At 53.1% G+C, this 10,351-nt stretch overlaps 2 protein-coding genes across 2 annotated transcripts in view; both read right to left on the reverse strand.

Annotated features, from left to right (window-relative positions):
* Positions 1-1,287: 1,287 nt before the first annotated feature.
* Positions 1,288-7,917, reverse strand: Lingo4 (leucine rich repeat and Ig domain containing 4). Its single transcript, XM_050124551.1, has 2 exons — positions 7,664-7,917; positions 1,288-5,268 (listed from the first exon to the last, which is right to left on the reverse strand). The coding sequence occupies exons 1-2, from the start codon at positions 7,726-7,728 to the stop codon at positions 3,477-3,479; spliced, it is 1,857 nt and encodes a 618-aa protein (XP_049980508.1). The 5' UTR covers positions 7,729-7,917; the 3' UTR covers positions 1,288-3,476.
* A 686-nt stretch (positions 7,918-8,603) lies between these two features.
* The window catches only part of Rorc (RAR related orphan receptor C), a 26,951-nt gene continuing 25,203 nt past the window's right edge, over positions 8,604-10,351 (reverse strand). The window contains exon 11 of the mRNA XM_050124557.1: positions 8,604-10,020. Within this exon, the coding sequence (XP_049980514.1) occupies positions 9,868-10,020 (153 nt within the window). The 3' untranslated portion in view covers positions 8,604-9,867. The remainder of the gene's footprint in view (positions 10,021-10,351) is intronic.

Raw genomic sequence — 10,351 nt, forward strand, 5'->3', positions numbered from 1 at the left:
GCTTCAGACTCTCCCAAGTCACTGACTTTTGGGTCTGTCATCTCCTTTCCCTCAGCTGCATAAGTCAGGTCTGAAGTTGCCAGGTGCTGGATTGGATAGACTGTCAGTTCTTTCCTTTCTAGCTCCTAAAAGGCTGCTCTTTCCTCGAAGGGCTTCTAAACAGGCTTCAGGAGGCTGTAGATACAATGAGCCCAAGCCGGCGCTGCCTGGAAGATTCAGTGGACAGGTGTTTCTACTCAGTAAGCCAAAGCAGAAAACGGGCTTTAGGGCACGGGGGTTGGCTCATCAGTTAAGAGTCTATACTGCTATTCTCGAGCAGTTCCCAGCACCCATTCCGGACCACACACAACCATCTGTAACTCCAGTTGCACGTGCCCACACAGTGACATGAATATAATTTTTAAAAAAGAAGCCAACTTTAGATAGCACGGGATTCTCAGACAAGGTACCTGGTTCCAGAGCTCCAGCGCCCCCTCCCGCCCCCCATGTGAAATGGCCTTTCAACTAAGGCTGTGTTGTGTAAGCCTAATCAGCAGTATCCCCCCCACACCCCGCTACGAGAGTTACAGCTTCCTCCTGAGTCAGTCCAATCGCCACCAGAAACTAGTAATAGCTACCAGGACGCTAGTGCTGTGGTCCTGTCTTTACATCAGATTGATCAGGTGGCCCCAGAGAGTCTCAGTCTTCTCTACCACAGCACTCTAAGGCTTCCATCTTGGTTTCCTTTACAAAGTGGTTTGAAGGAACAGGATTTGTGGGCTGCCATTATTGTTCAGCCTGAGTTGTCTTTCTTAGACCAGGAGTCCCACCTAGAGGTCCCCCCCTAACCCTGAGAGACAAGTACTGGCAGAGGAAGGGGACAGGGACGACCATAGCACCTGCTGTAGCATTTCTGTTACACTGTAACCCTTTTATCTTTGTTTTTAGTGGGTGGGAGTGGGGAGCAAAGGCAGCCTGAGCCCTCACCTTAGCTTGACCCCTGCAAACAGGCTCCCAAGACCCGAGACCTGAACCTGCACTCGTGAGGTCTGGGATGGCTTTGGGTGCCTGAATAACCGGAAACATTTACCATCATAGTTTACACCAGACAGTCTCACGACAAGTCTGTGACTCTAAGCTGAGGGTGTTGTTTTGCAGGATGTTCATCGTTGAACAGGATCCAGAGCAGCAAAGGAAAGGTGGAAGTCAGGACTTAGAGGGACCTATCTTTCAGGGACCTATATGGGGGAGAGCTGAAATGGCCCCAGAGGGCTTTGCTTGTTCTGTTGGTCCTCACAGCCTAGGAACTTTGGTGTTTTTTTTTTTTTTTTTGTTGAGACAGGGTTTCCCTGTAGCTATCAAGCCTGTCGTGGAACTAGCTGGCCTTGAAGTCACAGAGATCTACCTGCTATAGAGAAAGCCTGTCTCAAAAAACAAACAAAACAAAATGAAACAACAACAAAAAAGTCAATCTGGTCTACATATCGAGTTCCAGGCCAGCCAGTAAGACTTTGTCTTGAAAAAGGGTGTATGGTGGGGGAAGAGGGGGAGAGTTGGGAAGGAGACTGGAGAGAGGGCTCAGTGGTTAAGAGCACTCGCTGCTTTACAAAAGGACCTGGGTTTGGTTTTCAGTACCCAGATCTTGGCTCACAAACATTTGTAACTCCAGTTCCAGGGATCTAATGTCCTCTTCTGGCTTCTGTGGGTACCCAGTACACATATGGTGCATATACATGCATGCAGGCACTCATACATCCACATAAAATAAAAAAGATAAATCTCAGAATAGGGGGAGTGGGGAGCAATCCACAGGCATCTCCCAGGTGGCAACCTGATGAGCTGCTGGTAGATGAGAGAGAGAAGGAGGTTGCAGAATTGCTCTTTGGACCGCGAGGGCATGGAGGAGGTTGGGATTTCGGGAATGTCCTTTTCTCCAGCCTTGCTCTATAAACACCTAAACTCTTACAGCCACTTCTGGCGCTCTCAAGTGCTTGTGTGCTTGGGTCCTCTCAGTCCAGCTTTGCTGGCTCAGTGCCGCCAGCTGCGCTCAACGGCCAGGGACAGCTTGACATAGGAATCTTGCAGCAAGTGGTGTCTCCTCCTAGCAAGGGCAACAGCAGCCACTAGAAAGCACATGGTGTTTTGTGAGGTGGCAGGGACTCAGCAAGGAGGAAGGAAACTAAGAACATTGGGTAGATGCTGCAGCCAAGAGAAAAAGGCTCCCTAGGGCTGCATGACTCCATTTGTCAGTCTCTCCTCCCCTTCTCCCTGCCTCCTTTTTCCTCCTCCCTTTCTGATGCTGTCACTGTCTAGAGCTCCCAGCATCTCTGTGCTTTGGGGCTCTGTCCTCGGTTGGAAGCGCACTGTGCGCACTGTGAGCAGTCAGCAATTCTACCTCTCACACCGCTTGCTCTTTGAGGTGACATTTATCCACATTTATCCAGGGACAAGTTCCCACCAGGGCCACACTAAATCCAGCCGAGGGAGCCAAGGCTGATGGGACGCATCCAGGCAGCTGCTGCCCTCTTCCCTCCACTTCTCACTGTGGCTTACAGGGCTCCGTCCTTGCTCCCAGCTGCATTCTGTGTCTGTTGGCCGTTCCCTAGGAGTTTTCTTCAGGCACGCTTGGGATCGGCAACACTAGGAAGTCTGAAGATGTGAAACAGGAGATTGCTGCATAGGGATCCCTTCAAAGGTGGGAGAATCTTGCCTTCTTTTGCTCTAGAGAAATGGGGAAAGGGGAAAGGTAGCAAACCGAGAGCAGCAAGGGGGGCTGACCTCTGCAGGCCTTTGGGCCCCCTCACCCTTTGTGCCAGGCTTGGTTAGGTGGAGCCAGATGACCGCTAACTGAACAGGGAGGGAAGCTGGGAGGGGAAGAAGTAGAGAGAAGTAAATAAAGTCCCAGAGATCATGTCTCGCTGCCACCGTGGTGGCTTTTGACAGTCAGGGAGGTGGCCGAGGCTCCTGCAGGCAGAATGCCAGAAAGTAGTCAGGCCACAGTCCCAGGCATCTGCTGAATCCTTGACTCTACTTCCTTCTTGCACCCAGGGGCGCTGACTGAATTTGGCACTGGGTAGCAGAAAAGAAAGGGAAAATGCCTGCATGGTGAGCAGACTCTAAGCCGTTTGTGGTACTTCCCAGCTCCACTTCTGAGATAATCTCACGGTTGTGTTTAGCAGCTGGTCCTGTAAGTGTGTGAGTGTGTAAGTGTGTGAGTGTGTAAGTGTGTGAGTCTGTGAGTATGTAAGTGTGTGAAGAGCAGACTGGAGCCTTGTGTTCCTTTCCTGCCTGGTGTGGGGGCACCAGGTGGGGGCTGTCTTGGCGATAAGGTGAAGAGGTGACCGTGCTGTCCTCAGCTAGAGCAGTTCTCGGAATGCAGGCCACAGGTGTGGGAGGCTGTGTTGTTTGACAGGAAGCTATGGTTCAAGAGACTTTAGTCTGCCTTTCCCTTTGGCTTCTGAAGTGGACTCGGGGAGTTTTCCGTATGGAAGACAAGATCAGAATAACTTGGCAGTGACCCGGTTACCCCCAGAGTTCTTATCCCCAGAAGGCCGGGGTGCCACAAAATCAAAAGTCACGTGATGCTTGACCCGGCCCTTGCCTTTACTCCAAAGGGCAATCAGACCGAAGCAGAGGGTCACTGAGGTGAGGAAGGGGAGAAAACCCACTGCCAGCACCATAGCCACACCCCTGCTGTCCAGGAAGAAAGGCCCTGGGATCCCTGGCATGGTGATGTTGGGGTCAGAGACAGTGCCATTCGGTGGTTCGACTTGGATAACTTCCAGCCAGGTCCTCAGGGAGTCATTCCCAGCGACATTGCTGACTACACAGACATAGGCTCCCCTGTCCCTCAGCTGCACGGAGCGAATCTCCAGTGTACCATCCTCGAGGACCCTTACTCGCCCGGCCCTTCCCAGCCAAGCTCCCTGAGGCCTCATCCAGGAGACCGTGGGGGCTGGATCTCCATCTCCAGAGCAGGAGAAAGCAGCATAGCCCCCCTCTTCTGCAATGACCCACCGAGGCCCTGACTTTCTAATCAGGGCTGGTTTGCAAGTGAAGTGGCCTGGAGGGAGGATGTCTGAAAACTCCCTTAGGCTTTTCCCTTGGACGTGTTGGGGGCCAGCACAAGCAGGGGAGGACGCGCCAAAGTCCAGGCGGCGCCGGAGGCGGAGCAGCCAGAGGAGGCGGCAATCGCAGGTTAGGGGGTTACCAGAAAGCCTCAGGGTGACCAGTTTGTCTGGAGAAGGAAAGGCTGTTTCCTCTAGGGTCTGAAGAGCGTTGTCTGCTACATCCAGCAAGTGGAAGGCGGTCAGGCCATGGAAGGCATGTGCAGCGATGGAGGTGAGGCAGGCCCCTGACAGCCTGAGCTCCTGGAGCCTGACCAGGGGGCTGAGCCTTCTGGCTGGGATGGCTGAGATAGGATTCTGAGACAGATCCAAGACCCTGAGGAAGCTCAGATGGTGCAGTGCCTGGAAGGGTACTGAGCTCAGATTGCAGCGGGTGATGGCCAGGGTGCTCAGATTGAGCCCAAGCAGGCTCCCTGGGTCCAGGGCCTCCAGAGATGGCCAGTGGTGTATCTCCAGCTCCTTTAGCTGCCCTAGCCCTCGAAGTGCCCCCGCTGGCAGCCTCTCAATATCCAGTTCTCGAAGTCTGAGAGTCACTAGTGCTGGGAGCTGGGCAAGGGCTAGGCCAGGCACCGTGCTGAGGTTGCAGCGTTCCAGGGTGAGGGTACTTAGCTTGGCCAGCCCTGCAAAGGCCCCAGGAGCCACAAACACCAGGTGATTGTCTCCTACCTCCAGTTGCTGGAGGCTGCCTAGCTCACCAAAGGCTCCATCTAGGAAGAGCACAATCTGATTGAGGCGGAGGTCCAGCAGTGTGAGTGTAGATAGGCCTGAGAAGATCCCAGGACCCACAATTCTCAGTCGGTTGCCCTGGAGCCTCAGGGTGAGTAGATTTTGTAAGCCATGGAAGGCCCCAGGCTCAAGGGTAGAGAGCTGGTTATAGCTGAGGTCCAGTTCTTGGAGCTGGCCCAGTCGGGAGAGCATGCCCCGCTGAAGCCCCCACAGGCGGTTTCTGCTCAAGTCCAGGAGCTCTGTGTCCAGTGGAAGCCCTCCAGGGACAGCGTCCAGTCGCCTGTGGGCACAGAGTACTGCCCGGGTTTGGGAGGTGCAGTCACACACAGTAGGGCAGCTACTGTTGCTGCCTCCAGGTAGGAGGAGCAGGAAAAGGAGTGGGGGCCACAGAAGCCAGGCTTGCTTCGGAGCAGTGGCTGCGTCCATCCCCCGAGGCCTGGAATAGACGATGACATGGCCTTTTTTGCAAAGAGGCTTCAGAAGACGATGACCCTGCCCTTCCCTGAGCCTCCTTAAGGGGAGAAAAAGTGGCCTGTTGACTCCATCTTGCCAGCAAGTGTGTCACACAACCAGGGAAACCTGGGAAACCTGTACTGCCTCCCTGGCGCTTCTTAAGGTCCCTCCTATGGGGAAATGTCTCCCTTGCAGCCCTGGATAACCAGGCATGAACTTCCCATGCATGGGTCCCTAGTCCAGCTGGTTTCTGTGGTGGAAGGCTTAAGGGACTGAGTAGTAGGGAAAGAACTTTCCCTGCATCTCCTTTATATTCATGAGACCAGGAATACCTTAGGTCCTGTTGCTGTGACATCTGTTCTCAGCAATCAGAACTCTGTTCTGTTCCTCTCATCCCCACCCACCCCTTTTGGCTTGTTTGTTTGTTTTTGAGACAGGGTTTCTCTGTGTCACAGCTCGGGCTGTCCCGGATCTCAGTTTGTACACCAGTCTGGCCTTGAATTCTCAGAGGTCCCCGGACTCTGCACTGGGGTTAAAGGTGTGTGTCTCATTCTTGTTCTCCTGTATTTTGTGCATACAACTTTACCTAAGTCTCAGAGAGATCCATCCAGACCAGAAAGAGGTCCTCACCTTGACAGTCATCAGAAGCAAAGGGACATACATACAAGTTTCAGCTCTGCTCCAGTCTCTGCCCTCTTCCAGCCTGGCCCCCGGGCCCAGGCTCTGGACTAGTCAAGCTGGTGTACCCAGAATGTGTGTGGATGGCAAGCCCGGCTGTGTATTAGTTACGGAACAGAGTGCAGCAGCACTGGACAATGAGATTGGGGATCCCTTATAAGAGCACCTCTTCCTTCATAGAGGGATTGGGATGTGGAAACTATCCAAAGGATACTGAGGTTTTGCTTTGGGCTTCTCTTCTGTCCTCCCTCACTGGGGTTTTGAATCTGTGCCTCTGCAGGAGAGCTTAGACCTCTTTCTGCCTGAGCTGCCTGACAAGACACTAGAAATGTGATCCAAGGAAGCATGGAGAAAGAGGGAGAGACAGCAATGACCAGGTGCCATGGGTGGGAGGAAGGGAACCACTGGCTAGCATAGCAGACACCTGGATATAAGCAATGCACAGCACCCATCTGTATACAGTGGGTCTCTGGGTATCAGAAGCCTGGGCAGTATCGGCAGGTGGTGACCATGATGACAAAGGCATCTTAAATGCTGAGTGCTTCTGCTTGCCTTGCTGATGCACAGGGACCTCAGAGAGAGGAATATTAGAGTTAGAAAGACACGGCCAAGGGACAGAAGTGGGACAAGCCGACATTCCTGCAGGCCGCCTGCTGTGTTCCCCTGGCTGCAGGTCCTGCACCTCCGGACTTTGGGGTTTCAGGTTCTCTGGGTCCTGTGGAGTCAGCTTTCTGCTGCATGTCCTACTTTCTTCCATGTGGAACACAGGAGGAGCTGTGGCTTCCCTTTCCTTCCTACACTCTGGAGAGTCTCCTCCAGCCACTTCAGAGGATCATAGCAACTGGGCAATGCCAAGTTCAATCCTCAGTATGGAGGCTAGCGGAAAGAGCAGGGGATGAGGGGTGCGGGAAACTGTTGTGGGGTGATTTGTGGAGGGGAAAGACTGGCAAGGGGCAAGGACTGCTAAATCTGCTCCCGACCCTTTCACAGTTATCTCTGGCCTCTCCTCTTCCTGGGCCTGTTCTGGGAAGTCCACCTTGTCATTTCTGTTGCTGCAGTTCCTGCTCATCCTTTGCTCTGCATTCAGCAAAAGTGCAGTGGAGCATGTGTGCCAGCTCCCTTCCTTCCTGCTTCCATGCATCGCCTCCTGGTCCCCTAAGCCTGCTGGCCCAGTGGCTGGGGGCTTCTGGCCAACACCATCTATTTATAAGGTGGCTAACTGAACCATAGTCTCCCTTTCTTATCCTCTGTGGCTGCAGGACTGGCCTCTGGTCTCTCCCTCTGGAGTCTGGGGCATTGTTCCTTCAGGGACACAGAGCTTGTCTCTTGTCTCTTATGTGACCGTCACAGACCCATATGGACACATATCCACTTTAAAGTACACCTGACTGAGGCGTAGGGACCTGCATGGAGAGGGTCACTTAGGAGGAACACCCACACTGACTGTAGGGGGAAAACCCTTTGTAGGGGTAGAAGGAACACTAGGGAGAAGGAGGGGTGGTCTCCTTGGAGTCCTCCCCAACAGGGTTGCCTGGGACGTTTTAGTTTTCCAATCACAGTCCTGTGGGGCTGAATGGTTGGCTGGGGGTGAGGGGTGCAAGCTCCCTTTCCTTTACAGGCATAGTTAGCCTGGCCTTGTCTTTGGGAATGCCTTGGGAAAGGGCAGCTGAGACTTCCGCAAAGAGGGCAGGGGCACTTACCGGAGAAGCTGGAGGGTGGCACCAAGTTGGGCGCTGTATCTCTCCGAGGCTGGGGCTTGTCCCATCCGAGCTGCACCTTGGCCCCTCCAGCTCCCCTGTGCGTATGACTCCCCACTCCCCAGCAGCCTGCAGCATCAGCCCGCTGGCGGGACTGCTGTGGCTGCTGCCGCCGCCTCTACTGTTACTGCGGCCGCGCCGCCAAGACCAAGAGAGAGAAAGGAGCCAGAAAGCATTTCTTCTCTTTCTCTTTCTGTCTCTCGCTCTCTGTCTCTCTCTCTAGTCTCTCTCTCCTCTTCTCTCGTTTTAAACCAGGCGAGAATGAGTCTGCAGCAACCCGGTTGGTGCAAAATAAATAAATAAAGCGACCAGGGAGGGCTGCAGCAAGCGCCACTACGGGATGACGGAATGGGGTGGCGGGGAGGGAGGGGGGAGAGGAAATGAAGAGGGGACTCTGGGGATGGGGCAGGGTCTGCCACTGAGACTTCCTGGGAAGCTTGAAAGAGTTCTGACATCCTGATTCCTCCTGGGGAGCTAGAGAGCTCCCGGGTCGCCGCTTCTACAGTTTCTAGTCTCTTAGATGCAGGGCAATTCTGTGCAATCTCTATATCTAAACGGGCCTGTGGGTATCGTTTGTCGGAAGTTCTCAGTCCAGAATATTTTCCTGCAGCTTAGTTTGTCATTCCTCCAGTGCTGGGTACCTGAGCATCAGTTTCCAAGTCTCCCGGAGGGACTGCTTGGTTTGGGGAAGAATCTGGGGGGCTAAAATTCCTATAAAACAGATGGATTACCGACTTGACAGGGCAACAAGACTTCAGAGCAAGCATACATCCTGAGTAGTCGCATTTAGGTCTCCCACCACCCAACTCACGTGCCCTGCACCTTTGTACACACACACACACACACACACACACACACACACACACACACACACACAAATTCCAGCCTTTAAAATCATTTTATAAAGAATGCATAAGTAGGGTTTTATGCTTATCTAGCCAAACCCTTCCCTGAGAGGAAAAAAAAAAATCTCCCTCCCTCTCTGCTGCTGCTTCCACCTCCTAGGAGAGTCAGCAGCTTTACAAAGCTGAGAGAACTTCTGAGCAAGATTATGGAAGAGAAACAGGTCCCTGCCCTGTTCCTAGTCATTCCCCCATGCTGGACTCAGTGGCCCACAGGCACAGAGCAGGGGCGGCATTGCCCTCTTTCCTCATAGAGAGAGCGGGATAGAGGCTGAGGGCAGGGCATCCTCCCAGTGCCAGCAGGTCCGTGGGTGTCTCTGGCTGATCAGCGTCCAGTCTTCTGCTTCTCTTAGGGATAGCTCTTGGGACAGAAGACAGTTGGAGCTGGGAAAGTATGCTCTGATATCCTGTAGACCTAAGACCCCTCGCCTCCAGGCCTCTCTGAGCTGTGACCTCAAGGGAGAGATTGTACCATTGGAAAAGTGTCTACAAAGGTGTGTCACTGCAGGCAGAGTCGCTCTGTGCTCCATCTGTGTGTGTGGATGTCTCTCTGGTTAGAGTGTGCTAACAAAGCTGGCTTTCAAAGTGCACACAGAGGTTCGCATTCTAATTCTGTCAATGATACTCTCGGCTTCCACTGTCCCCTCTCTCCACACCCGTTATCCTGGCCCCTCATTTCTACCCCATCATTACTCTTTACATATCCAGGTCCCAGAAAAAGGCAGGGTGGCGAATGACTTCTTTACTGGACTAAGAAGGAGGAAGGCAGAAAAATCTCAAGGATCTGGATACTTGTTATATACACGTCTTTCTGGCTGCTTGCCACCACTAGTCTGAGCTAGATCCATCTCCCCCAGCTGGAGTCCAAGGGGAAGTACAATGAGGTATTCAAAGGACTGTGTTAGCTTTCAAACTCAGAATTGAGTTCTCTTCATCCTGGGTATCTTGATTTATCCCCCTGTTCCTTTGACTTGGTCATCCTACAGGCCTTTATGTCCCATCTACCCCACACCTTCTGGAAGCCAGGGTGGAACTTATGGGAAATCAAACATAACAAGCCTTTTCATGGTCACCTGCTACTGTTTTTCTGCCAGGCAAGCCTGGAGGCTTAGCATTTGCTCACTCCTAGGGAGACCACCCCCCATAGAGCGCGAGAAGGGGGAAGCTGAGGGAACAGAGTCCAGGGAGACAGGGCCATCCATCAGCTGAAGGAAGCAGACAGTTGTCTGTCCTGGGGTCTCTTGGTTAGCCCCTCGGGGGCTCAAAGTCAGCGCTGAAGAGCTCCTTGTAGAGAGGAGGGAAGGCAGCTTGGACTACGATGGGGTGGAGGCGCTGGAAGAGCTGCAGCTTCTCCACATGCTGGCTGCACAGGCTCCGGAGTTTCCCTTTGGGTGGCAGCTGGAGATGGGTTAGGAGGGATTGAGAGTCAGGGTTTGCCAGAGCAAAAATGTCTTCCTGCTGTTGTTGAACTGGGATACCCCTCCCTTATGCTCCCTCCACCCCCAGCAGCTGGTCCCACTGGTTAGATGTACGTGCATCTGGATTCGGTTTTGAAAGTCACATCTGCACCCTCAGCACTGTGCCTGGCTTAGCAAGGCCATGCTTGGCTGATGGCATACATGGCTCTGCCTACCCCCAAACTGACTTTACCGGCTCTTTGCCTTGGTTCATATTATTTCTTTCCTTTCTTTTCTTTCTTTCTCTCTCTCTCTCTTTTTTTTTTTTTTTT

This window comes from Alexandromys fortis, unplaced genomic scaffold (assembly GCF_014885135.2).
Source record: "Alexandromys fortis isolate MF-2015 unplaced genomic scaffold, M_Fortis_MF-2015_v1.1 scaffold_218, whole genome shotgun sequence".
NCBI classification, from domain to species: Eukaryota; Metazoa; Chordata; class Mammalia; order Rodentia; family Cricetidae; genus Alexandromys; species Alexandromys fortis.

What these genes read in the sequence shown, in the direction of transcription:
- Lingo4 (XM_050124551.1), bottom strand. Translation starts at nt 7,728, where the DNA reads ATGGGACAAGCCCCAGCCTCGGAGAGATACAGCGCCCAACTTGGTGCC. An exon ending in GCCACCCTCCAGCTTCTCCG is followed by an intron (nt 5,269 to 7,663) that starts GTAAGTGCCCCT and finishes CGTCTATTCCAG; the next exon opens with GCCTCGGGGGATGGACGCAG.